At 55.7% G+C, this 25765-nt stretch overlaps 1 protein-coding gene and 1 long non-coding RNA gene across 9 annotated transcripts in view; both read right to left on the minus strand.

The window, feature by feature from the left end:
• Positions 1-1984: 1984 nt before the first annotated feature.
• LOC116661252 lies at positions 1985-4810 on the minus strand. Its single transcript, XR_004317068.1, has 2 exons — positions 3642-4810; positions 1985-2590 (listed from the first exon to the last, which is right to left on the minus strand). It is a non-coding gene; the product is annotated as an uncharacterized LOC116661252 (long non-coding RNA).
• A 1063-nt stretch (positions 4811-5873) lies between these two features.
• Positions 5874-25765, minus strand: part of ADA2 (adenosine deaminase 2) — a 41222-nt gene continuing 21330 nt past the window's right edge. For 3 of the 8 annotated variants that reach the window (XM_032473414.1, XM_032473410.1, XM_032473413.1), the window contains 9 exons: positions 23709-24059; positions 22579-22804; positions 21254-21467; positions 12123-12250; positions 11610-11700; positions 10409-10517; positions 10144-10301; positions 9471-9673; positions 5874-9289 (listed from right to left, as the gene is read on the minus strand). In XM_032473414.1, coding sequence (XP_032329305.1) covers positions 9190-9289; positions 9471-9673; positions 10144-10301; positions 10409-10517; positions 11610-11700; positions 12123-12250; positions 21254-21467; positions 22579-22804; positions 23709-24015 — 1536 coding nt within the window. In that variant the 5' untranslated portion in view covers positions 24016-24059 and the 3' untranslated portion in view covers positions 5874-9189. Of the gene's footprint in view, positions 9290-9470; positions 9674-10143; positions 10302-10408; positions 10518-11609; positions 11701-12122; positions 12251-21253; positions 21468-22578; positions 22805-22902; positions 22995-23264; positions 23314-23708; positions 24060-24312; positions 24333-24878; positions 25238-25765 lie in introns of those variants that run through there. The other 5 variants (XM_032473416.1, XR_004317251.1, XM_032473412.1 and 2 more) reach the window with 5 other exon arrangements.

Raw genomic sequence — 25765 nt, forward strand, 5'->3', positions numbered from 1 at the left:
CCTGAGGAGACACAGGGAGCAGTTGTCCACAACAGCTCAGCCCTGTGCCTCCTGCCAGCCACCCCCAGGGAGCCTCTGATCCTGGCCAACTGACCGGCTTCTCTGGCCTCCAGGCCCTCACAAGGAGGAGACAGCATTCATTCAGGAGATGAGGCATGGAGGAGGCTCCAGGGAAGTCTGACTGCCCCCTAGAGCCCAGCCCCACTCAGGGAGCAAAGGGGGGCTACCCCTCCCCAAGCCCTGACTGCAGCCCTGAACAGGGCACAGGCCTACTTCTCAGCAGTGTGTTGAGATAGTTGATACTACGTGTGAGATAGTTCTGCCAAAAGGACCGGATTAAACCTTATCGAGACTCTAGGTCCAGAGGGGGAGGGTATACTCAGGTAGAGCACGTGCTTAGCATGCACGAATTCCTAGGTTCAATCCCCGGTCCCTCCATTAAAAATAAATAAACCTAATTACCTGCCCCCCACCCAAAAAAAGACTCTAGGTCCAACCACCACTTTACAGAAAATACGGGGACAGAAGACCAGGTTAAGGAGCCCCAGGGAAGCATGGTCACTGAGTTCCAGACCGACCGGGAACGCTCTATAGGACAAATGACTTGTTTCTTCACCAAATACACTTTAAGAAAGAAAAGCAAAGAGAGAAGAGCAGTGACCGAGGCCTCAGAGGTGCTCAGACATCGCTGTTCTGAGTCAGAACCATCACCTGCCTGGAGACACTCACGGCCCTGTCATCTCAGGCCCCCGGCCGCGGGGCCTCCCGACTGTCCTCACGGATGCTTTCCTTCCAAGATTCACTCAGGACTGGTTTTATTCAGGGGACGACCTCTGCTCCCCTCCGTCCATTGTTCCCCCTGCCTTCCCGGGGACCATGGTTTATCCTTGCCGTGTTAATGCTTCCTTCCCGAAAGGCCTCTGAGAAAACACCCAGCCCAGCACCTCCGGCGATGAAACGAGGCCTTCAGCCCGGAGGCCTCGTGAGCCGCTGGACAAGGGTCAGCGCACAGACACACCGGGACCCAAGAGGCGCAGAACGAGGCCTGCGCTCAGGCCTCGGGCGGGGACCAGCATGCTTTCCCCTTTCCCACACTGACCTCCCCACCCGACCCCTCACCTCCTGTGGGTCTCCAGTCCACTGAGTGGAAATCCATCCAGAATCAGAGCTCACAGCCCTGGGCTCCAACCCCCTCTCCTTTACTCTGGGCGGCTTGGTTGCTGGCCTTGAGTGAGTTATTCAGGGTAAAGAAGGGTGGACTTTTCTGGAAGAGGTCTGGGACCGAGCTCTCAGCATCAGGGGGTGGTTGGGGGAAGTGGGGCCCAAGGTGTGCAGGGTAAGGCCGTTGCCCCACCTTCCAGCAGACAGGGCAGCAGGAATCCCTTATCTGTACAGAAAATTATGTGTCCTTATGTTTTCCCCTCAAAATGTTCATATATTTTCTTTTTTCCATTTCCACTTCTAACTGGCCTAGATCAGGCCTTTGACCTGTAAAGCAAGACCCTGCTCCCCTGTGTGAGGCCCAGATCACTATCCTCCCCTGGGCTGGTGTCCGGGAGGAAGGGGGCTGTCTGTAAACCCTGGGAAGTGACAGGGCGCTTGTCACCTGGCCCTCATTCATTTGTTGCATAAATTAGGTACCTATTACGTGACGACGGGGTTTATAACAGCAGAGATTTGGAAACAATCCAGGTGCCCTAGTGGCCTTGTTAACTAAACTCTGGCGTGTTCCCATGGAAACACGGAGACGCTGCAGAGTGAGGGGGAAGGACAAAGACCCTCAGGGCACATCGTTAAAAGCAAAGCTCGGGACAGGTGGGCGATGGCCGCCTTATATAACAGAAAGCGGAAACGGGGTATTTAGAGGCGCCTTTGTTTATTTTGCACAAACAAACACACGCAGCCGGTAAACATGGCGGGAGGGGGTCGGGGGAAACGGCGGGGCAGAGGTGGGCATAAGCCTTTCAATCCACCCCTTTTCGTATTTTTTGATTTTTGAAATGTGTTTGTATACCTATCCAAGCTTCTTTTTTTTTTTTTTTTTTTTTCTTTAATTTAACAAAACTTAAACATCGCGAGGCGGCGCGCTCCACATTTGTACCAAGCGGGTGGCCCCCGTCAGAAGCGGGCCTGCCTCCCCCGGGCGGCCGGAGCAAAGCACGGGAGAGAGGCAGTGGCCAGAGACACGGCGGGAGCCGAGGGGCAGGGAGCCCCAGGCCTGTCCACTGTGGGAGGGGAACGGACCAAAACATAACGGAAGCGGGATTCGGGACCAAGTGTTTCCACCTGTTCCGTCGGAAGCGGGTCCAAGCCGGACAGGGCGCCGGCGCTACCGCGGGCGGCCACCAGGAGCCAGCAGCGCGCCGCCCGCCGCAGGTGCCGCCGGTGCCGCCGGTGCCGCCGGTGCCGCAGGTGTCCCAGTGCCGGCCGCACGCATCGCCGTTTGCTTTCAGCGTGCTTCTCCCTCAGGCCACTTCCCACCAAACGGCGGTCCCCGGGATCGCTGGCTGGGCGGCGGGGGACCCTGGACAAAGGCTCTAGGCAAGAACCCGTTCCTCCGGGGCCACAGGAAGCGGAGGCCATTTCTGGGCTGGGACGCCACCAAAGAGCCAGGGGTCACAGGAGAGGTCAGAGGAGAGGTCACAAGAAGGGTCAGCCTGTCCCCCGAGGGCTGATGCCTCATCGAGCCAGGACAGGGATGGAGGGACTGTCATCGGCCTGTTAGGGGCTGAGCTGCCCAAACTCCACCCTCAGGGCCAGAGAAGTGACCCAGGCCCACCAGGGGTTGATGGGGCCTATTGTGGCTGAGGCCCCGGACAGGAGGGAAAACAGCCCTGTGTTGTAGGGTGAGCACTGAGCCCGGACTCAGAAACCTGCTGTGACCTGCTGTGTGACCCAGAGCGGTACTGACCCTCTCTGGGCCCCAGAATAGTTCTCTGTGACACAGAGACTTCAGATAAGATGATCTTTAGGCCTCTCCCAGCTCTGATATTCTGTGAGTCTAAAACTTCCAGTCCTCTCAGCCTCGCTCCAGAGGGGGCTTGTCCCCAGGGAGGTCTGGCTGGACCAGGCAGACCTTGTCCCCCTAACATGTGGTCTCTGGACAGACCCCAGGGAAAGGCCCTTTGGAAACTTGGATCTGGGCCACTCTCAAGAGGAGGAGGAAGAGACTATTGGCTGAAAGGCTGGAGAGTGAAGCCCAGCACCTCTGCCCCGGCCGCACCATTGCGGGTGAGAATTGGGAGCCACGGATGCTTCTCAGGGCAAAGCCCGTCCAGAAGTGCTCCCCACCCCCGCCGTGTTCCCAGACACCACGCACGGCAGCAATCGCAGACCCTATGCCTTCATGTACACCCTCGGGAGAAAGGACAAAGAAGGCTCTGTTACTCTAGGATGACTGCCACTTAAAGTAACACAAATTATGGATGTGAAAGTAGTGTTTGTAATCTAGCAGGTAACCGAATTTCGGCCTATAAATGCACCCACATGTAGCTGAAACTCAAGGGATCAAATTTTGTAGGTGGCCTAGGTCACATCAGTCGGTCAAGCCCCCGACCTGGGGAAAGGGACATTTTGGGACCTGGACTGAGTGGTGGAGGCAGGTTATAGAATTGCATTCTGATGACCTTTGACTGGCTCACCTTCCTGAGGCAGGAGATGGTTTTGAGAACCTCGGGCTCCCTCCCAGACCATGGTGTTCACCTCACTTTAGCTGGACTTCTTGGCCCCGCACACCTCCCGTTTTCCTGGGTCCACGTGAATGCTGGCCTGCAGCTGGGCAGACCCAGATTTGGGGCCCCTGAGGCTTCCACGTGTTTGAAGCGCCTCTTAAAGAAAAAAGAATCCAAAATCACTCATTTCCCTTAGAAGGGGTCCACGCCTGCTCACCCTGACCCCGAGCCTCACCTGAACACCAGTCGTGTTCTAGAAGTCGCCTCTAGTTCTGAAAACCCGTGGGCTTCTCTTCTTCCAGAACTTTACCTCTTCCCCTCCCTTCCCCTGAGGTGTCTGGGCCCCGCGGGAGAGCCAGGCAGACCCCATACAGGGAAACCAGCAAATATGAAAATGCACTGGGGACAGTGGGAGCCAGGTTCTCACTGCCGGGGAACAGTTTCAGATGTGGGGAGGGTGGAGGCTGGAAGAAACCTCGTGGTGTTTAAAGGAATTGGAGGCATGGGTGCAAACTCATGGTTTTTAATATACATAGAGAAAGCTGGAAACAGATATAATTATATGTGTATAAACATATACTTATATTTTAATATATAAATTCTATTCGTGTGTGTGTGGACAGACACACACCAGCAGCAACTAGCACATCTAGTTCCCAGATCAAGGCTTCTAGATGTTACTCTGTCCTAAAGGGGACCCGGGCTCTGTGGAGAAACGGTTCAACCCCAGTAACAGACATGCAAAGTGTACAATGAACCTAAAACGTCTTTTAGAGTCAGAAAGTAAGTGCTCAGAAAATTACAGGAATTTATCAAAGAGTCGCAGGAGCCAGCATAACAGGGTTCCCATGGCCAAATCTGCACCAGTGTGAGCATCAAAATAAATCATTACAGTGATAGATTATAGTCCACTGAATCGTCAGAATCCAGGAGCCAGACTGATAATCAGTCATTCAACCGATTAGAGAAATTTCTTCCTTACAGCAGAATGGCAGCTAATAGAGAAGATCCGTCAACAGATGACTGGATGGAGAAGTTGTGGTATACACACACACACACACACACACACACACACACACACAATGGAATACTACTCAGCCATAAAAAAGAATAAAATAATGCCATTTGCAACAACATGGAAGAGCCTAGAGATTATCACACTAAGTGAAGTAAGTCAGACAGAAAAATACAAATATCATATGATATCACTTATATGTGGAATATAAAAAAAATGATACAAATGAACCTATTTATAAACCATAAATAGACTCACAGACATAGAAAACAAACTGTGGTTACCGAAGGGGAAAGGAGGGGGAGGGATAAACTAGGAGTTTGGGACTAACATATACACACTACTATGTATAAAACAGATTAAAAAAGTACAGCACAGGGAACTACATTCAGTATCTCGCGATGACCTACAATGGAAAAGAATCTGAAAAGGAATGTATCTACGTAAATGTGTATTATGACTGAATCACTGCTGTGCGCCTGAAACTAACACAACATTGTAAGCCAACTATACTTCAATAACTTTTTTTTTTACAAAAATACAGAAGAAATGGTAGAACTAGAAAATCACCAGGAGGAGGGTGTAGCTCAAGAGGTGGAGTGTGTGCTTAGCAGGCATGAGGTCCTGGCTTCAATCCCCAGTGCCTCCTGTAAAAATGGATGAACCTAATCACCCCACCCCACCAAAACTAACTAAATAAAATAATATAGTAATGAATCAATAAATAAAATTTAAAAAAAAGAAAATCTCCACTTGGTGAGTGTACTTTCCAAGTATTTTCTAGCAGTGTCCCTCATCTGCTATGTCCTTCTTACAATGTGACCTCGACCCTCTTGCACCAAAAGGTGGGGTCTCCATCCCTTCCGCTTGAAGCTGGGAGGGTTTAGACCAGAGAGATGTGACCCACAGAGCATGGCAGACGTGAGACCACGTGACTTCCAAGGTTACGTAAGAAAAGGCAAGAGAACTGCTTTGTTCCCTGGACACTCAGTCTTGAAGCCTTCAACCCCGTACTGTGGGGAAGCCCACCCTGGCCTGTGCAGAGACCCCTGCTGAGGCCCGGCCAGCCCCCAGCGGCTCCTGCTCCACCACCGCTTTGACTACAACCTCACGAGAGACCCCCAGCAGACCTCCCCAGCTGGACCCAGATCCCTGACCCACAGAAGCTGAGAGACAGCACATTTTTATTGGTTTTTGAAGCCACTAAGCTTTGGGATAATTTATTACACTTAAAACAGCAGCTATGGTGGTAACAGTCGATTCAGACAATAATCCTGGATGGAAGCAAAAACTAGCGGGTAAAGCTGTGATGAGGAATAATATTTCCACATAGAGCTGAAGTGTCTCCCACCAACTATTCACTAGTCACCAAGGGAACAACTCTACAACGGCGAATCCCGGCAGGCATCACCTAACACAGTGCTCAGAGTTAACCTCCTGGTAATGGGACAAACTGACGTCCTAAGCTTGGGGAGGGTGTTAATGTTTAACACCTTCCGGGCGAGGCACAGATTTGTAACATTCGCTGATTTCTGCGGTGCAAAATCTCCCACGATGACCGGTTTCAGGCTGGTCTAACCCCAGGCTGAAGCGCTAAGGGCTGCTCTTGCTTGTGGGAGAGACAGACTCTGGCAGGCCCTGGCCCTGGCCCCCGGTCGAAAGCACTGAGGACAAACACCACCTTAGGCGTCCCTCTCAAAGCGCACAGCTGGAATCACAAACCCCAGGATGACCGGCCTGTGCTCTCCAGAGACGGCAAGGGCACAAAGGACGAGGAGAGACTGAGGCACTGTCCCCGACTGACATGTGACCCAGGAGCCCCGACCGGGGTCTGGGCCAGGAAGAGGGAGCGCGTGGAAGGGCTGGGGCCGGACGGCAGGTGGCGTCCCCTCGGTGCTCCCTTCCTGCTTTGGGCGGTGGTGCTGTGGCTGCACGGAGAACAGCGCTGTCTTTATGAGACAACATGGGCATGTTCAGGAGTGACATCTGCAGACTGAGTCTCAACCGGTCAGAAAACGTAGGGCGTCTAGTTAGGGACACCGAGGGAGGGGAGGGCGGGCAAGGGATGCAGTGAGTGTGTAGCGCGTTGGTCACGGAACCTGGGCGGGGAGGGCATTTGGAGTTCTTCGTGCTATCCTTACCACTTTTCTGAAGTTTCACACGATTTCAAGGTACTGAGATCAAAGTCCCATGGTTTTCCCTGTGGTTGGACCCCGACTTCCAACCTGCTGGCAAAGAGGATGCCTTGCATGTCCTGCGATTCCCTCCATCTGACCTTCCGGAAGGCCCCCTGTTGTCCCCCCCTCCCCCCACAGCTGTCCTGGACGAAGCAAAACTCCAGGACCCTGGAGGAGGCCGGATCAGGGCACCCGCCACAGGCCGGGCGACGTGGACCCTGTGGTTCTTCCTGCCCGGACAATTCACCTGACAAAGAAGGACAAAGGATTTGACCTCACTCTGAGAAGTAAATAAACAGACTGCAGATCACAGAAAGATGTTCTGCAGACTGAACGCTCTGCTGCAGAGAAAGCAAGCCCCGCACCCCCGCTCCAGGTACACCGTGATTTGGTTTACAAAGCTTCAGCTAACACACAAGTCTTCCCAAAAGACATCTACGTCAGGGCACTCTGGGAAGTCCCACAGGAGGAGTGAGTGCAGCCAGCTTCACCCCGTGCCCCTGGCAGAGACGTCGCTCAGGCCCAAGGGAGGGCAGCCGCGCCCTCCTCGCGAGTCAGGACCTGGCCGTTGGGTGTTTCTGGCTGTCAGCTCGGACTCAGCCTATTGAACCGGCATGAATGCACCAGAGCTGGTTTGTTTCCCAAATCAGGGACCTTATGCTCCCGGGAGACCCCCGTGGCCATGGCAACCTGCTGCAGAAGCCCATTCTACTAAGTTCTGTTCTCACATTTATTGAATCTAAATCAGCTGAGCTGGGACCGTGCATCCTCTGCTGGGACAGGGAAGGCGATGACTCAAAGGCCCTTCTAGGGCATCCGGCTCCCTCCGGGTACCAGCCTGTGGTTGAGGACCCTTTCCCAGTCCCAGGGGCCAGCGGTCCCCTTGGGGAGAGGGCTGGCTTCTGCCTGAGGGCTCGGCACAGGGATGGGGTGGGGAGAAGACATTCCACTTTGGAGGAATTCTTTGGTCTCCTTCACACCCTGGGGTCGGGTGAGGCCAGGGCTGGCCCCTCGCCTCCCTCGCCCACAGCCCCGGCTGGGGCCAGGACCTGACCCCACGGGTCTTTTGTTTGGGGCAACTCCGCTCTGCTCCTGCCTCAGCCAGCCCAGCACGCCCAGGTCAGGTCCGTCCTGTCCGCGTCCCCCCACTGCGGACTGACCGGCGGGGCTGGGAGCCGGCTCGGGCTTCGCAGTGTGCGTGACGGGTCATCAGTGCCTGTCCGCCTGGAGCTTCTGGTCTGGTGGGACGGAGGCCCCAGAAATACATTCCTAATGGCGGGTCGCAGTAGAGTCAGGAAGGAAAAGCCCAGGGTGCCCCGAGGGAGAACGGGGCCTGGAAACCTTTCTGAGACAGGGACAGGAAAGCTGCAACCTCTGAACGGAAGAAAGGGCATTCCCGGCAGAGAGCGTGAGACAGGAGCCGGGTGCAGGGCAGAGCCTGGGACCCTGGGGGCAGCCTGGTGCACTAGGGCACTGGGGGCGGGATGCTGCTGGGGGGCCCGGGCTGACAGGAGGCGACCCCCTGTGGAGACTTCCGGGCTTTGCTAAGGGCACCGCGTTGTAAAGCAGAGCACCCTGGCTTAATTTAGTGCTAAACAGCCGTTGCTCTTTGAAAATCGAGCTGGGGGCGCAGAGAGAAGAAAGGAGAGGTGGGTTAGGAGGCTGTCGTAACTCAGAGAAGAGGCGACAGTGGCTGGAACTGAGCCCAGAGCGGGGGGAGGCGGGGGGGACGGATCCAAGGGCCCTTCTGATGGGGGGGCAAGAATTTACTGACCATCTCTGCTCTGAGCAGTGGGTGGAGCAGGAGGAGGGGACTTCTCCCAAGACAGGAATGACCAGGGAGAGGCCTGGAAGGGCAGCGCTGCACACAGTAGGTCTCCGAGAGTCTGGGAGCCATCCACATGCATCTGAAGCTTGGGAATCATCAACAATACGTGGCTTTAAAAGGGAAGGAGCAGACAAGACCACCTAGGAGGCTCGTGCAGCGTGAGAGGAGGGAAGAGCAGGAGAGACGCCAGGAGGGGCGAGCCAGCGGACCGCAGAGACCAGGCGGAGCCGGAGCCAGTGCAGGGGCCGGAGCCACGGCCAGCGAGGAAGCAGGGGGCCTGTCACTGAGGCTGCGACAGAGGGCATCCAAAGGCGAGTGTGGTCCACGGATGGGGTGTTTCTGGGAGATCCGCAACGTGGCGGCCCTGGGTGACCTTCACAGGTCGGTTCTGATAAAGACACAGAGGTGGAGATCACGCTGGGTTCCGAACGGCCGAGGTGGAGAACGTGAAGACAGTGTGGGGGGAAGCGGAGGCAGAGGGCAGCGGACGGCCTCTTCTCACTCTGGGCCCCTGGCCAGCTCGGCCACAAACTTATGCCATCTCTCCTCCCAGGCTTCCATGGCAACCTTCTTCTCACCCTCCGACAGGGCGCTGTACCTGCAGGAGGAGGGGTGCGCGGGTCAGCCCAGGGTGGGTGGCCAGAGGGGTCTCAGATGCTGGCAGAGCAGAGCACGTCGGTCCCAGCCCGAGAGCAGTGGAGTAAGAGACAACCAGAGGAACCACGGAAACCCTCCAGGCTCCTGCCCCAAACCGAAGACGAAGCACCCAGGGCTCTCACTTGAGCGAGTTCATGGCCAGCTGTTTGAGTGTCCTCAGGTCGGCCGTCACCCCACCGATGCCCATGAAGGCCTCGTAGAAATCGTGGGACAAGCCTTTGGCCCCAAAGGCAGCAGGGTCATCAGAGCTGATCACCATGGGGTACCCAGTGGCCATGAGTACAGCAGCGGGGTGGTTTCTCATGTCGGACACCAGCTTCAGAACCTGCCCAGTTGGAGGCAAAGGAGAGACAAGCGGATCTATGAAGGGTCGTCACGAGGGAGGTGAGACCCAGGGTGTGACCAGCGCCTTTCTGGGTCCGCTTGGGGACAACTTGCAGGCCTCCCCAGGTCCCCGCACCCAAGTTTTCACCAGGGATGTTTGGTGCTGCTCTGAGCAGCTCTCCTGAGCACACAGCCCCAAGCGGCCGTGCAACAGCAGGACCTGAGTTTCCCCCGACCCCGTGGTGCCCCCAGTGTCCTTTAGCTCGTCCACAGCTTCGCCACAGGTCCACCCCTGGGGGCCCTCATGACCACGAGTGGTCTAGGCAAAGCTTTTCCTCCGTGACTCTGGATGTGAGGTGGGGGGAGGGGTACAGAAAGCAGCGAGAGATGACCCAGGAGAAAATCTGGGAGCCACGCAGGGGCCGTGGCTGCGGGGTCGATCGCCCTGCGCTGGTCCCTGGGCCTGCACACCTGGTTGGAGATGGGGCAGACCTCCACGGGGATGTCTTTCTTCCAGGAGTCAGCCCAGACGGCTGGGTGTTTGCTCAGGGCAAACCCATGGCCGATCCTGGTGGAGTTCAGTAGCAGGGCGTCCAGAAGGTTTCCGTCTGCGGCAGTTCCCTGCCAGTCTGGGAACAGAAGGGTGGTCTTGAGCAGGATGGATGTGACCCACAGAGGGACGCCGAGGGCCCTGTCCGTCACCCCCCCCCCACCCCCGACGGTGCCCCAGGCTCACCTGTCTCTCCGGCGTGGAAGAAGTAAGGCAGTTTCACGCCATGCAAGGCTGGGATCATCAAAGCCTCCCTGTAGTAATACAGCGAGTGGCCCGTGTCCTCACGCCCCACCTGCAGGACAGGGGAGGGGTCACTGGGGTGCCGGCTGTGCCGCTGGGCCCACAGCCCTCTACCCACCACCACCGCTCCAGGCCTCAGTCACACAGCCTTTTAAGGGTGACCAGTAGCAGGCCTGGGGAAGAAGAGAGGGTGCAGTGTGTTGTTGCCCCGAAACAACTCGCCCCGACTCAGAGGCTGCGCCGCAGATCCCCAGAAGGACTCCAGCCTCCATCACCTTGGGCCCCCAGCCCTGGCAGCTCCGGGCAGAGTCCCTCAGCTGTCACTTCCGTGAAGAACAACTACACCAAAATCATGCTTTCCGAAGCAGGCTGCACACCCGGGGCTGGGCAGGAGGGAGCCTTGCGACACAGAGGTTCCATTCCCCAGTTTTCAAGGGAGGGAGTGGGGCCAGTGATGCCCTTGCAGGACCAAGGGAGCGTGGGTGTTGAGTGCAGCGGACGGAGGGCAGATGGGAAGGAACGCAGGGGCCTGCGAGTGGACCTCTGAGCACTCCAGCCCCCGCTCCCCGCAACTGGTGCGCCCGAGTCCCTGTATGGACCGGTCCACCACCGTCCGCCCTCCTTCTCGGCCCACTGTCAGAACCACAGACGGAGGGAAAGGGGGTGGGAGCAACTCCTGTCTCTTTTCTGGAGAGGTGGATCCTTTGAGCAACCCCCAAGGAGCCCAGAAGGACATCCTGGTCCAAAGAAAACAGTTCCTTGAGATGCTGTCTCCTGCGAGCCAGGTGGGTCCAAGAGCAGGAGCTGAAGCACAGTCTGCGGGAACGTGTGCAGATTCTGTGAGAGGGCTCAGGCGTGCCCTTTGGCCAGGCAGCTGGATTCATTGGTGAGGTTACTGAATTGTCAGCCAGGGCAGTGTGGCCTGGCTGTGACTGGAGGTGGGGGGGGCAACCCCACCCCGCGATGTGCAGCTTCAGAAGTCTGGGTGATGGGGAGGGGCCACTCTCCAACGCTGGTGGGTTTAGGCCTGGCCCCCTCCTCTGCTTCCAGACACCCCTGCAGCCCCTAGTGAGGGTCTCAGTGGAGCTGCCCAGCCCGCCCCAGGGAGCTGCCCTCAGGGCCCCTGCAGGACAGAGTCTGCTACCAGATCAAACCCAGCCACCATCCTGGGGAACTGGGCACGAAGTTTCATGGCTGTTTGGACGGATTTTTTGATGCAGGACACATTTTTGAATCTGCGGGAGAGACAGGGAGACATGGGCCGATGAGGGTGTGTCTGCTGTGATCCAAGGAACCAGCCGCCACTCCCCCAGACCCTCAGTGCAGCCAGAGGCAGAACCCAGCCGCAGACTGAAATGAAGAAGTTGTCCGAACATTCAGGCAAAAGCATTAAGCTCATAACTGATCACCAGGCTGAGGCCGATGTGGGGCCACGGTCTGAAGTACCTGGAAAATTGCCAAGCCCTTCATTCCAGCCCGGCTGTGAAGACCTGAAGCAGCAGTGATTTCAGGATGGAGTCTGCACTCCCACCACTGCACACAGAGCCGTGGCAATGGGGCGTCCGGGGGTCTCAGCCCCGGGCCCCTTCTCCTCCTCTGTCCCCGCCCAGCCCAGCGGCTCTGCCCACGACCCAGCCTCACCCATGCTCTGCCTTACCGGTGATCCGAATAAATGAGTTTGATTCCGATGAACCCAGGATGCTTTTCTGCAAACGCTCGAGCCACTTCCTCATATGTCCTCACCGACCACTCTAGGCTGTGAACCGTCCCATTCAGTTCGTACACCTGGGAGAGAAGTGTGACTCAGAGCTGAGCTGAGCAGAGCAGACCTCCGTCCCCAGCTGCCGACCATCTCCCAAACCAGGATGGACTTTGCAATTGCTTCCATCAATGCCTTCCACCGCCTCTGAGGTTGATCAGAAGGCCCAGCCCTGCCTGGGGTGATGCTCTCTGGTGCCAAGAGGCTTGGACGTCTCCCTCTCATTCATGGCTGGGTTGCTTGCATCTGGAGTGGTGCCTGGCATGTGGTCAGTGCTCAGTAAATGTGTGTGCAGCAGACGAGGAACAGGCCAGCGGAGGAGAGGATGCAAGCCAGAAAGAGTGGTCCAAGAGTCCACTTCCTGTCCCCACTCCTCCGCCCCCAAGGCAGGCCCCTGAGGTGGCCAGAGCCACTAGGAGGGACGCCAAGAATGACGTGGTCAGGGCAGAGCGGGAAGAGCCAGGGATGTACAGCAGGAGAGACAGAGGAAACACACGGTGGGTGGTGGGGACAGCCATTTTGCTTGTCCATCTCTGGGGTCCTGACAGGGGGTCAGAATGTGCTACCCCAAATCTGCCACTTTTGCATAAGGATTATTTCAAGCTGAAGGCAATTAAGAAGCGCAAATGCAGACAGAACTCCGTGCCCTCCTCCTGTCTGCCTGAAAGCAGGACATGTATTTCTGTTTGTGAGAGTGTCCGCCTTCCAGGAGAACAGCCCTGATCACTGGAGACAGAAGCTGGGCACCAAGACAGGTCTGAACAGACAAACCTCCTTAAAGTAACCCTCATCTTCTATTAGTTTCCCCCACATACTCATCTTCCCCCAATTTACTGCTCCTGGAAGCACAAACCCATTTTCCTGTGTCCTGTCAATTCTCCACTGTTTATCACCATTTGTTAAAACAGTACATAAAAACCTGGTCTACCCACTTCTTTGGGTCTTCTTTTCCATGAAGGCCTCCACACACACAATTAAACGTCAACAGCAAATAAAATTTATATGCCTTTTCTCCTGTTACTGTGGCTATTGTCGGTTTAATTTGCAGGCTCCAAGAACAGAACCTAAGAGGGTAAAGGAAAAGTTACTTCTTTCCTTTCCTACTTAACCCAGGATTTTATAAAAGAGCTTTTCCTGTCACTAATCAAGGCACTCTAAGAATGTTCAAATCTTTGATGCTGTACCACAGCAGTTCTCGAAGTATGGCCAGGGAACCCCCGAGGGTCCCCTAGACTTTTGCAGGCTATCTACAAATTCAAAACTCTCTTCTTAAAAATTTTGAGATGTTATTTGTTTTTTTCACTCTCCCTCTCTCATGAGTATACAGAATTTTCCAGAATCTGCATCATATGTGACAATATTGCTCTGACAAATAAGTTTGTGTGCTTGTGTAGTCTTGTGTTTTAAACATTTCTCGGTTTTAATTTCTAGCACCGGTTATATTATACAGGATACAGTAGATAAAATCCACATAAACAAAAGCTCTTTGGGATCCTCAAAATTTTTTGAGTGTAAAAGTTTGAGAACCATTGTATTAACTCAATCCAAAATTATTCCTTGAAGTCATCTTGGCATTACCCGGACGACTTGCAGAAGGGAAGAACAGAAGTCTGCCCAGCGCCCTGACTGCTCTGTCACTACTGAGTCACCTGCCCAGACTCCTCAACCTCCGAGGGTGTGTCCGCGCAGTTTGATCGTCCCACCTCCCCTCTCACAGGACCAGAGTGGGAGCTCCATAAATAAGCCTCAAGACAGGTGCCGTCCACCTGCAGTCTTAAACGTGCTAAGCCCCAGGCGGCGTGTTTCAGGGCACAGAGGGGTGTCGGAGGGGGCAGTGGAGCAGTGCTCACAGAACAGAAGGGAGACAAAAGAGGAACCTTAAAAATATATCAACAACTGACAGTTCTGGCTAAAAGAAGACCCCCGGCAGATTAATCGAGAGCATGCACAGACATGCAAAAGATGCAACCGCAACCAAGGTCTGAGGGGCTGGCCCGCGGCAGCGGTTCCCTCCATGGATGCTGTCACTGGAGAAGCTGGGGCCCTGCTTTCGGGGTTCCCATCCCACTGCCAGTTCCCAGGGCTAGGAGGACAGAACCTCCTGGGGCTGAAGCCACCTCCAGAGGTTTTCCTGGTCTCCAGGCAACCAGTGAGTCACCACTGGGGCTGCCCAGGCCCTGAGCTCCTGGCTAGGACACTGCATTCCTAAGGGAAGCACCTAGGATGGAATCTGAATGCTCAAGAGTCCCCCACTTGCAGGAGCCCAGGAGCAGGAGACCTGCCCTGAGGTGAGACCCGCACCCCTCACAGCCTCACAGCCCATGTGGGAGAACAGGCTCCGAAGTCAGGTGTCAGAGGAAAGTTCTCAGCTGGTCTGGGGTTCCAGTCAGCCGTGGGGGTTCAGGCGCCAGTGAGATACAATGTATCTCAAAGCAATCATACCTCATAGGGTCGTTGCAAGGATCAAACTGAGTTAACATCTGTAAAGCACTTAGAAATGGTGACTAGTAATAATAGTGTTGTCATTGCCAACCTATCACCAGACGCGGGAAGACAACTCAGATCTGCAGCCCTCCTGGGAAGACGAGTCAGTAAGTAAGACCGGGGCCAGCTGTAAGCACCGACGGGGGCCTGGGGGTCATGGAAGACTCGGGGCACACACGCTGCTCTGTCCCTGCAACAAGCTCCCTCGAATTAAAAACACAGCAGACTCAACTTGGGTCGCCTCAGTCTTCACGTGTAGTGTGAGTAACCGTAAATTTGTGGACAAGTTACTCAAACTGCATGCCCCTTTCACAAACCAATGTAACTCCTGTTGTCTAAGAGATCATGGAATTACAGAGTTTTGAAGCTGGAAGGAACGGAAGGGAAGTGTGGGGGCACAGCGGCTGAAGGTCACACAGTTAGAAAGCTGGGACTCAGAAGTTCTGACTCCCGGTGCAATTAGCTCTCACCACTCAGGCTTTAGTCACTTAATAAGCGAACGCTTTCTATCAATCTCATTTAATCCTCAAAACTGCACTACTAGGTGGGTCTCATTTTACAAAGGAGGATTTTAGGCTTCAAAGGGGTACGAACCTCAGCCCTGCTCCCTGGCTGGAGTGGGGGGTGGAGGTGCGCTGAGCTTACACCTGGGCAGACTAATTAAGTCAGCATCCCTGGGGTGGGGCCCGGTTTTTCGACTTTCCCAGGTGATTCTCACGTACAATGCACCACTGGGCTGAAGAGCGCCTTTTTTGTCGATTTCACAGACTTGTCAACGACACAATTACAGCCTAACGTAGTTGGGCAAGTGCTGCTGTCAGGACGCTGCAGAGTGACACCAGTGACATGAAACACGGCCGCTACTGCAAACAGCCAGGTGGAATTTTTAATGAAGAATCCAGGAAAAAACCGTAGGGGTGGGCAGGGGGAGCAGGAGGACTGCTTGTCACACCAGTGACAGCAACCAAGGGACGGGAAGCAGCATCACGGGCTCCCTTTGCCCCCGATGTGTCCACACCCCCGCCCCCCAGGCCGCCCACGGGGGAGTGCCAGATGGGGAGCCCCTGCGGATAATCCTCCGGGGTCTCGGAGCAGCTTCACCCTGCAGGCTGGCCCGACCCAGTCCCGGCCTCCGATTCCGGCTGGGGGAAGGGATGGGGCCCAGGAGATAAGACCCGCCTAGCAACTGTTGCTAAGGGCGAGTGGCCTTTGTGATGGAGCGTTAGTGACACAATAGGAGGCAGGGCAGCCAGGATAGTCCATCAACACCATCCCAGGCCCTGAATTAGCCCCGCAAGCAGGGCGGGGAGGCCGCGGGCTCAGAAAAGAATTCCAGGGCAGACGTTTTAGTTGTTAATGTGCCGGTGGCTCCCCGGCTCCGGCTCTTGGGGGCGCGCGGCAAAGACTCTCTGCGGCTGGAGGCCTTTGTTCCAGGGTCAGCCCAGAACAAACGGGCAAGTCCCATCCCCCTCCCCCTTCCAGGAAGGCGGGCTGGGGGCCGGCGGGGAGGGGAGAGGCGGGCCGGGCAGTCCCGGGGTGGACCCCGGGGCCGCGCCCCCGCGAGGCGCGGCGAGCAGGGCCGGGGGAGGCTCTCCGCCCCTCCATCCTCGCCGCCCCCAAAGCTCCCCGCCCCTCCCCGCAAGGAGCCCCAGGGCCGAGACCAGCGGGCACAAAGTGGCGGCAGGAAGCGACCCCCAGGCCCGGGAGCCCGGCAGGGAGCGCCTCTGAGCCCGCACGCGGCCGGCAGCCACGCCGTGCTGCCCGCGTGGCCCCGGCCAGGCTCCTCAGCCTCCCGCGCGCCTGTTCCCTCGTCTGTAAAACGCAGGTCGTGAGGCTCAAACGCGACAAAGCGCTTTGAAAAGGCCTTTCTCACAGCGTGGTCTGGGGCAGACCGTCCGCATCAGAACCGCGGCCGGCAGCGGTGGGGAGCGGGTGTAACTTGGCAGCTTCCGGGCCCAAGCCCGGGACCCCAGACTGGGAGTCCCGGGCAGTCGGGTCCCGACCGCACCTCCCAGTTGTTCACCTGTGCACCCACCATCCACAGGCGTGACTGTCACTACTGGAGCCCTGGAGGACACTGGCCACTCTGAAAGGGCTCACTGTCTAGCCGGGGCTGTCCCCTGCCCTGTGGGGACAACGCAACGGTGCTAGAAAGACCGGGATTCAGGAGGAGGAACGCGGTCCCAGGAAGGGGGTGAGGCGGGCCTGAGCCCGACCTGGGGGAGGATGGGGCGGAGCCCAGGCTGGGGGAGAGAAGGGGCTTCCAGGCCAAACCCGGGAACAGTGGCTCCGGGAAACGCCCTGTCCTCCGCCCTCCACAGGCCGGGCCGGCGCCAGCTCGCCTCTAACTGAGAGTCTTTCCTTAATAGAAGGTGGATGGACCCTGTCTTTGCTTTTAATTTGTGCCCTTAGTCACTCTGCTCACAAAACTGATGAAGTACTGAGGGGCAAAGGTCAGACCCGCTCCCTCTTCCCAAGAACTCAGAAATGCACGTCTGTGCTCTGTGTTAAGCCCGCAAAGGGCATCGGATCCTGGGGGAGAGGCACACCCTCCCCTGGGCCCACTTCCCAAGAACTCAGAAATGCACGTCTGTGCTCTGTGTTAAGCCCGCAAAGGGCATCGGATCCTGGGGGAGAGGCACACCCTCCCCTGGGCCCACCTTGAGGAGGTGTTAGCACGTCCAAGGACAAGGGTGTCAGTCCAGGGTGCACAGCAAGGAGAGGCAGAACCCGGGACCCCGGCAGCGTCGTCTGAGGTGGAGGGAGAGGCCCTGACTCAAGCCAGGAATGGCTGGTTCTCGGGGAGGGGAGGGGAGCGTCCTCCAGGACAGGGCCCTCCAACCTTGTAAGTCACACTAGAGTTGGTCTAGGATCTCAACCAGGATTTTAAAACGTATGAGACTCCAAATCCAAACATATTGGAGTTGCTGTACATGGCATGGTTTGCAGAAGCATTTCCTAGATGTGTAATCTTTGATCATCAATTTATTCTGGTACTTCTTTCCCCTGGGGAAAGGGTGGTAGCCTTTAGCAGATTTTCCAAGGTTAAGGACTCCTGTAGAACCTCGGCAGGGCTCTGGTTCCCCAAAGCCTCTCTGGCTATAATCTGGCTTCAGGAGAAGATAGGCTTTGCCTTCAAGAGAGAATTTACTCATCAGGAAGCACAGGTGCCTGGTCTGACTGATAATTTTATCTGAAAACTGCATTCTGACTTTCTTGTTTGTACAACTGTCTCTCATAAATCTGGTCAATGTGTGTCAGTCCTCTGGAGCCCTGTTACTTTTGGATGTACAGACAGTAAAATTTCTCAGCTTGTAAAGACTACAGAATATGATAACAACCAAATACTGCCACCCTGTGGGCCCTGCCACGGACTCAAAGTCAGTCACCAAGGCCTTGGAGCACTCGAGAATTTGGACCAATAGTCAGACCAATGTGGGTAGCGCAGGGGGAGTATTCTCAGCTGGACATAACATCCACTCCCATGAAACATGCAGGCAACACTGCGTAGCCTCTTCAAATAACACCCGCTCAAACAGTCCAGCCTCTGTAATCCAATCAAGTCTTTCTCAACTGTAGCCCAAGGTCAGCTCCATCTGTGTATGGGTTTTGGTGCCACAGCTCATGGGGCTCCTGCACCAAGGGGTCCACCCCAGCCATTTGACCCAGTCCTCTGCAAAAGGCCTTGGGTCCCCAGCGAGGGGTCCAGCCAAGGAACCCAGGCCTTTCCATCAATCTTTAACTCGTTAATCAGCCTGACTGTTGCCCCAGGCAGTTGCTGGTGGGGTCACTCAGTGTAACCCCTACCTTCTGGCCTTTAAATTTCTCCGAACTGGAATAAATAGAAGGGACTTGTTTGGGGCCCTTTTATGCTGCCGGGAGCCAGTAGGGGTCCCTGGGGCCCACCCAACCTTAGGCAGTGCTGTATCAGAACCTTTGTTTTAACGCCATCAATGTCCGTTTTATTCAAACCATTTAATAGCCATCTCAAGATTCCCACCTGCTGGGACAAGTCCTGCAACTTTACTGACTCCTGAGAAATGTTCCCCCTGTTGGAAAAGGTTCCCTGACTTTTCCCTTCCTCCGGCTCCCTTGTTAATTAACTGAATGCTTTCCATTAGCGTCTGTAAGACCCAGGAGGGGAAGACAGATCACAAATTCCGTAAGGCCCCCCAGCCATTGTGTGTGTTTGAGTTAAGGTTCCCTTGCTTTGAATCCACCTTTAGTTTGACTTTAACATTGGCACCAATAAAACAGGTGATTACAATGAGAGCTGTCTGAAAAATTTACCAATTTTGAAGTCTTTCCGGTTCAGAGGATCCATCCTCTGGCCCTTGATCTCAATAGCGACTCAAACCAACAAGGCTTTGTTTATGGCTGAAACACGGACAAAGGAGGTGTCCCGGAGAGTGCAAAGGACGCAGCCTCACCAGATCCAGAATGTTCCCTCTCAAGGATGGTCTAAGAAAGGGCATTCGCTCACAGGTGAAGGCTGGGATGACAGTTCCCTGGTGGATGGGGACCCCTGGTGACTAACTCTCCTGAGAGCCGGCGCAGCTGGACAGAGTGCCAGGTGCAAGTCCAGGCTGTCACCTGTGCCTCTGACCAGCCGGCCACAGCCCGGAGCCCCAGTCTAACCGGGTCTAGTCTAGACTGGCTGCGAAAGCACTGGTACTTGCACCTCCCAGATGGCAGAGACCAGAGCGAGTGTCCTCACTGGTCGATGGCCAAGCTCTCAAGACACAGAACAAGACGGAAGGAGAAGCAATGAGGCCGCTGGTTTTCGTCCTTATGACACAAAGAACAGTGGCATCTCTGGGAGGCAAGGCCCAGCGGGCCAAGCATTCTCTATCCGGTTTACCAACTGTGGACCCTAAGACCACAGAACCAGCTCCACAAATATTCTGTCCTGCTAATCCAATTTTAGAAAAGAGAAAAAGGACTCTCAGCCCTCCAGTTTCCAGCAGACCCAGCAGGCAGAGATCAGGGAGACTGACTGATGCAGTAAGCAAGGACTCTCGCCTTCCGCTGTCCCAGGACCCCTGAGCTGCAGCGGCCTCGGGGCCAGGAGGACCAGCCAGTAAAGCTGGATCCAGCCGCCTGCCCCAGCTGTTGGGGAGGCAGAAATCTTCCTCTCCCTTCTAGTTCTAGGTCCTTCTGGCTGGTCTAAGAATTAAATTGACCTGAGACATGAACAGGAGAAAACCAAGCAAGCAAACGTTTAATAACACCTCTGTGCGGGAGAGACCCAGGAAAACTGAGACTGACCGAGGCGGCTGCAGCCCCCACCTTCAACACCATCTTCAGCTAAAGACAAAAGGGGACGTTGAGGCGGGAGGTTTGAGACTTCAAAGGGGAGGAAGGCAATTCACAAGGAGATAAAAAGCAAATGTTTGGCCAACAAATGTTCACTGGGACAGCGGGGCTCAGGGAGGACTCAGGTCTCCAGGCCCAGGCCCTGCTGCCTCCTCACCCCAGGCCATGTTTGGAGGACAGTTCTGCTGAAGGCACCCCTCAGGGAGCAGGCCCCGGCCTCAGTTCTTCTGGGCACTTGTGGCGAAGGTCAAGGCTCTTCCTGGTCTCTCAGGCCCTGACTGTTTTGGCTCGAAATAATCCACGAACCACAGATATGCTGGGTGGGAGGCTGCGCTCCCCTGCATGCAGGGTGAGGAGAGCTCTACCCAAAGGACGCTGAAAACCTTTAACCCAGGGGAGGGTATAGCTTTAACAGTAGAGAGCATGCTTAGCACGCACAAGGTCTTGGGTTCAATCCCTGAAACCTCCGTGAAAAAAAAAGGTCTGGTCTGCGTAGTGAACAGAAATAAATCTAATATTTCTAAAGAACAAAACAAAACAAAAAACTAACACATCACACTCTTGTGAGCCCCCCGAAGCTGCCTCTCACACAACAGCCCATCCCCTGGCTCCCCCAGACTCCTCTGGGAAGTCCTCAGAGACTGGAGGGTCTGGAAGGACCCAACCTGAGCAGCGCCTGACCCGCCGGCCCCTCACGGGACGCCTCCGCCAGCTGGAGCCCACGCCCCTCCAGCTGAAGTCTGCAAAGACCCCGTCGCCCTTTGCTTCGGGTGAAAATGCAAGGTCCTAGTCAGTGACTTTTTTCATATTTTGACATTTGGGGTATTTTTGCACTCTGCCTGATCTTTTCCCATTTCTTTCTCCTTGACCTTTCTTCCTCAAAATCAAATCAGCAAAGCCGTCTCTTACCTCCCTGGATGCTTTCAGGGCCCCTTTCTCAGCTTACTCTGGAAGAGGCCCCCCTCCTGCCCCCATCCCCCCTCATCCAGGGACACCCCTCCAGTGGCCTCACCTCAAGCTTCTCTCCCAAGCAGCTCTGCTTCTGGTGAATCGCCCCGTCTTCCCTGGGCAGCCACCTCAGGCCCCCTGCCTCTACCCCCACCCCCGAGCCCTCCAGCTCAGGTTTCCTTGCTCCTGTGGCCCCCGGGAAGCCCAGGGCCCCTCAGGGTGAAGCCATACTGGCTGGGGGGCCCCTGGCCCTGCCGGAGCAAGGGGACAGGGCAGCTCACCGGGAACAGCGTGGTCCTGAGCTCCAGGTAGAGCACGTTGTCCTGGTAGAACTCCTCCAGGCCACGGAAGATATAGTCTCTGAACACTGGTGCATGGTTCACGAGGCCGGAGAGCGACAAGAAGATGGTTTGAAACTTGGCCCAGACCATGTCTTGGTTTGCGTAGGTCACCTGGGGGCTCTCGGTCACAAGGGTGAAACTTCTCAGCAGGCTGCTGGGACACAAAGAGGGCGGGGGCGTGCTGCAGGCCATGCCTCCAGGCCCCGCAGGACTCGGGCCCCCTGACTTCTCCCACCCGGAAGCCAGCAGGGAGGAGAGGCCAAGGGAAGCTTCTGGGCTCCTGGATGGAGGCCCCCTGCCCCAGGACCCGCCGTGTGCTCCCCAGGAGACAGCTCATGGGATGTGCACCCGCTCTCCTGCTCCCTGGGCCTCTTAGCCAGGCCGACTCCCCGGAAGTGACGTCCCAGACCAAGCTCTCCTTGGAGAGTGTTACACACTGAGTTGTGTCCCCAGAGTTCGTATGTTGAACCCTAACTCCCAGTGTGACTGAGTGTGGAAGTGGGGCCTTTAAGGAAGTAACTGAGGTCAAATGAGGTCAGTAAGAGTGGAGCCTGAGACCCCAGGAGTGCACCCAGCCAAGGAGGGAGGCCTGGGAGGGCCTGCCTGCACCCTGGCCTTGGACGTCAGCTCCCAGAGCTGTGACCAAGCGGATTCCTATCGTTTAAGCTGCCAGTCTGTGGTGTTCCATCTCGGTCGCCCCAGCCGACTAGCACGGGGCTCAGATGGAGACCACTCCGGACTTGGCAGGGAGGGACCCAGGTTCACATCCCTGCTGAGCTGCTCTCGAGCTGCACGGCCTCGGTAACCTCCTTAACCATGCTGAGCTGCGTGTTCTCCTTCATAAAGGAAATACTTCGTGAAAGCCCGCTGTGGCTGCTTCTCCAACTGCAATAAACATTACGTGTAATGTTACTATGCATTTTGTTAGGAAGCTGCCCATCGTGTTTTCAAGCTGTTTCATTCACCACTGGGCTCTCAGGGCTCCAGGAAAGGGGACCCTCTTCTTCCTGGTCCTACTGAGGGTCTGGACAAATCCCATTCAAAGCAGCAGCTGTGTTGCTGATCAAATCGGATTTTAAACATACCAGGAGCTCGCTATGGACAGGAAAGGTGTTGAGTGCCTTGGTGAAGCAAATCTCATAAAGTTAACAGAAAGCCTCGTGATATTTTTAAGGCCAGATGTTTATGTAAGGGTCTATCCCTGGGAGACGCCACACGCCTCCCCTACCTGCAACAGGTGCTCGAAGTCCTCCTCCCGAACCCACCTCTGGTCAAACTCAGTGACGTTCTGCAGCCCCTTTCGAACTTTCTCCAGCAAAACCCACTCGGAACATTCTGCTGGCTCCGGTTTCGGGGGGCTTGGGTGAGCAAATCTGAACAGCATGGTCCCCTTCCGGGTGTGGCAGAAGTAGCAGTGGGGCCTGTAGGTGACATTTTTCACCAGCCAGTCCATACTCACGATGCCAAAGTCATGGACGTGTAAGGCCGCCCCTGAAAGAGAGGAGGGCGGGGGGTGGAGTGAGCTGGTGGGGCCCAGACTTAGGGGCCGGGGGGCTGAGAGGGCAGTGGAGACAAGAAAGGGGACACACAGGGTTTGCAGTTTCTTGGGAACCCAGGACCCTGTCCTCTGCAGCTCGGAGCTCGCCCATCTGCCTGTGTCCTCCAGGGCGCCCGCTAACTTCTGGCTCAGGGTTAAGAGTTAGAAGCCCTGGGTGGTCTCAATCCAGAAAGGCCACACCACCGGAGGCTTGGAATCCAGTGCGTCTGGCTCTGCACTGGGAACCCCACCTCCAGAGGCTGCGAGGAAGGGAGTGACAAGGGCCCCGCCCGCCCTCCCACAGCGGGTCCCACCATGTCCTGGTTCTCTCACCCCGCTCCCCCAGGCCCCACCCGCCGCCTCCTGCTTCCTGCAGGCTTCGCCATTTGAGGCCCCTTGTGGTCTAAATCTTACGTTCTCCATCAACTCCTCACAGCTTTTACACTCTCTGATATCTGTAATACTAAAAACAAAAGTAGGAAAGTCCTTAGAGCGGCAAACTGCTGTTTCTGTGTGCAGGACAGTAATCACTCCACTGTTCACAGCAATGTGTTGATGCTACAGCCATAAACTACAGGAAGCGCATTCCTCCAGCACGTGTCCTGTTAGGTAGCTTAGCCCCTGGAGAAGGCTAGAACGGTTCTCGGGGTAACGGTTCCCAGCCCCTACGGGAGTGACCACCGGTGCCCGGGCCCGTTCCCTGCCGTCTCTGAGGCCGAGGCCCCCGGAGTTCAGGGCTGGCGTCCTCCGGGGCGCGCAGCAGCCGGTGGAGTCTCTGCCCCACGTCAGCCGGGCCCGCCGGGCCCACGTTCAGTGCCCCCACCTTCCGCGCCCTGAGACACCCCCCCCCACCGCTACCTTTCGGCATCTTCTGCAGGACCCGGAACACCGCACTCCGCTCCACGAGGCGCTTGGCCTGGAAGAAGTGCATGCTGGGCGGGAAGGTCCCGGTCTGCGCCGCTTCCAGCATCTCAGCCTCCTTGAGGGCCCGGAGCCTCTGGTCCGCCAGTTGCTCCTCCTCCTCCAGCACCAGCAGGCCCCCTACCCGCATCGCCTTCTCTCGTGTCAGCAGCTGGTCCCGCGCTGGGTCTCTGGACGCGGCCGAGCCGAGGGCAGACACGGCCAGGGCCAGCAGCAGGGAGGGCAGGGCACGTGGCGCTGGCATCCGGATGCCTGAGAGGGGGCCTCTCAGACGGAGACCTGGGCAGGCTGGGTGCGAAATGTGCAGGGTTAGGCGCGGAACCGAGCCCCTCCTTGCACCCTGCTAGACTACGCTTCTCCGAGACCCCAGAGAGGGAGCCTCTGGGTACAGACAAGGGGGGTCCCGCAGCAAAGGTCACTGTGAGGCCTCCCAGCCAGGAGCTTGTCCTCAGCAAGGCCTGCTCATCATAGAGGAAGACACTGCAACCAGGTTGTTAGTGTTTCACTTTTAAATATAACCAGAGCAGAGGGTATAGCTCACCGGAGAGGGCGCGCTTAGCAGGAGGCCCTGGGTTCCATCCCCAGTACTTTCATTAAAGCAAATATATAAATAAGTAAATAAATAAACCTAATTACCCCCCCAAAAAAGACCAACAAACTTTAAAATTTTTAACATATATATATATATATGTAGCCAGAGAGCAGAGGATCGAGGCTCATGGAGAAACATGACAAAAAACAAAAAACAAAAACAAAACTAACACAGAAGGAACTAGTACAGGAAATGAAAGTTCAGTAGAAGTGTAACAAATAGCCTCACAGAGACGAGAAAAGACGTGTCCATGAAACAGGAACAAGGCGGTGTAGAAAAGTAAGCAGAATGAGAGAGCGCTTTTACAAACTACAAACACGAGCGCTGGAAGTTTTTAAGTGTACCAGCAACTTTAAGAGATGGAACTGAAGAAACCGTTTTAGAAAGTAGGTCAAAGTAGGAGAGAAGGAGATGAGATAGTTATTGGTTCAGGAAATCCAACCCCCAGATGTCAGACATTTCAGAAGGAAAAAGAAAAGCTGCGGGGAAGAGAAGGAAATAAGTCATACAAGAACCTGTCCCAGAACGGAGACCTGCAGCCCTGCAGGAGAAGACTGGCTGTGGACGCGGCACAGCCGCTTACTCAGCAGTGACGTGTGTCGTGGTGTTCCAGAGAATCAGCATCAGGGGTTCTCGAAGCTTCCCGAGGGCGGCTGCCCAGGCTGGCCGCGCGCAGGGATTCAGGGAGGAGGGAGGGACCCCCCTGCATGTGGCACCTGAACTGTCTGAATCACACTTGGGGTTGTCTTCTGCACACGGGACAGTGTGACACTTTCCACCAGAAAGAATCTGGACGGTTCATGAGGAGGCCCCAGGCACAGCCCCATATTACCACGTCTTTGTGAGACTTTGGGCAAATCACCGCATGTCTCATCTGCAAAACAACGTGAACTGGACAAGATCAGGAGTTCTCGAAATGTGATACGTATGGAAAAAAATCTAAAAGAAAGTTAACTTTTTGTTTGCTTTTTTTGGGAGGTGGTAATTAGATTTATTTATTTTTAATGGAGGTACTGGAGATTGAACCCAGGACCTCGTGCAGGCTAAGCACACAATCTACCACCGAGCTATACCCTCCTCCCCAAAGCAAGTTAATTTAAAGAATAATATTAAGTAAACAGAGATACAGGGACATAACAAAAATGGAATGTGTGGTAATCTCTGGGGCATGTCATATCCAGGGTTAGCATTCAGTTATTCTGTGTATCTTTTTTATTCAAGTATTTCATCAGACTCCAGGAGGGAGTTTTAAGGAACCAGATGGCCGTTCCCTGGGCCGGCGGTGTGGCAGCCTGAATCTGAGGGTCCCTGTGACCTCACCCGGTCCTTGAACCTCTCCTCAGAGGACAGTGTCTGCCGAAAGTGAAATCTCTGGGCAGGAAGACGTCACGGTGCCATCTCC

This window comes from Camelus ferus, chromosome 34 (genome assembly GCF_009834535.1).
Source record: "Camelus ferus isolate YT-003-E chromosome 34, BCGSAC_Cfer_1.0, whole genome shotgun sequence".
In the NCBI taxonomy this organism is placed as follows: Eukaryota; Metazoa; Chordata; class Mammalia; order Artiodactyla; family Camelidae; genus Camelus; species Camelus ferus.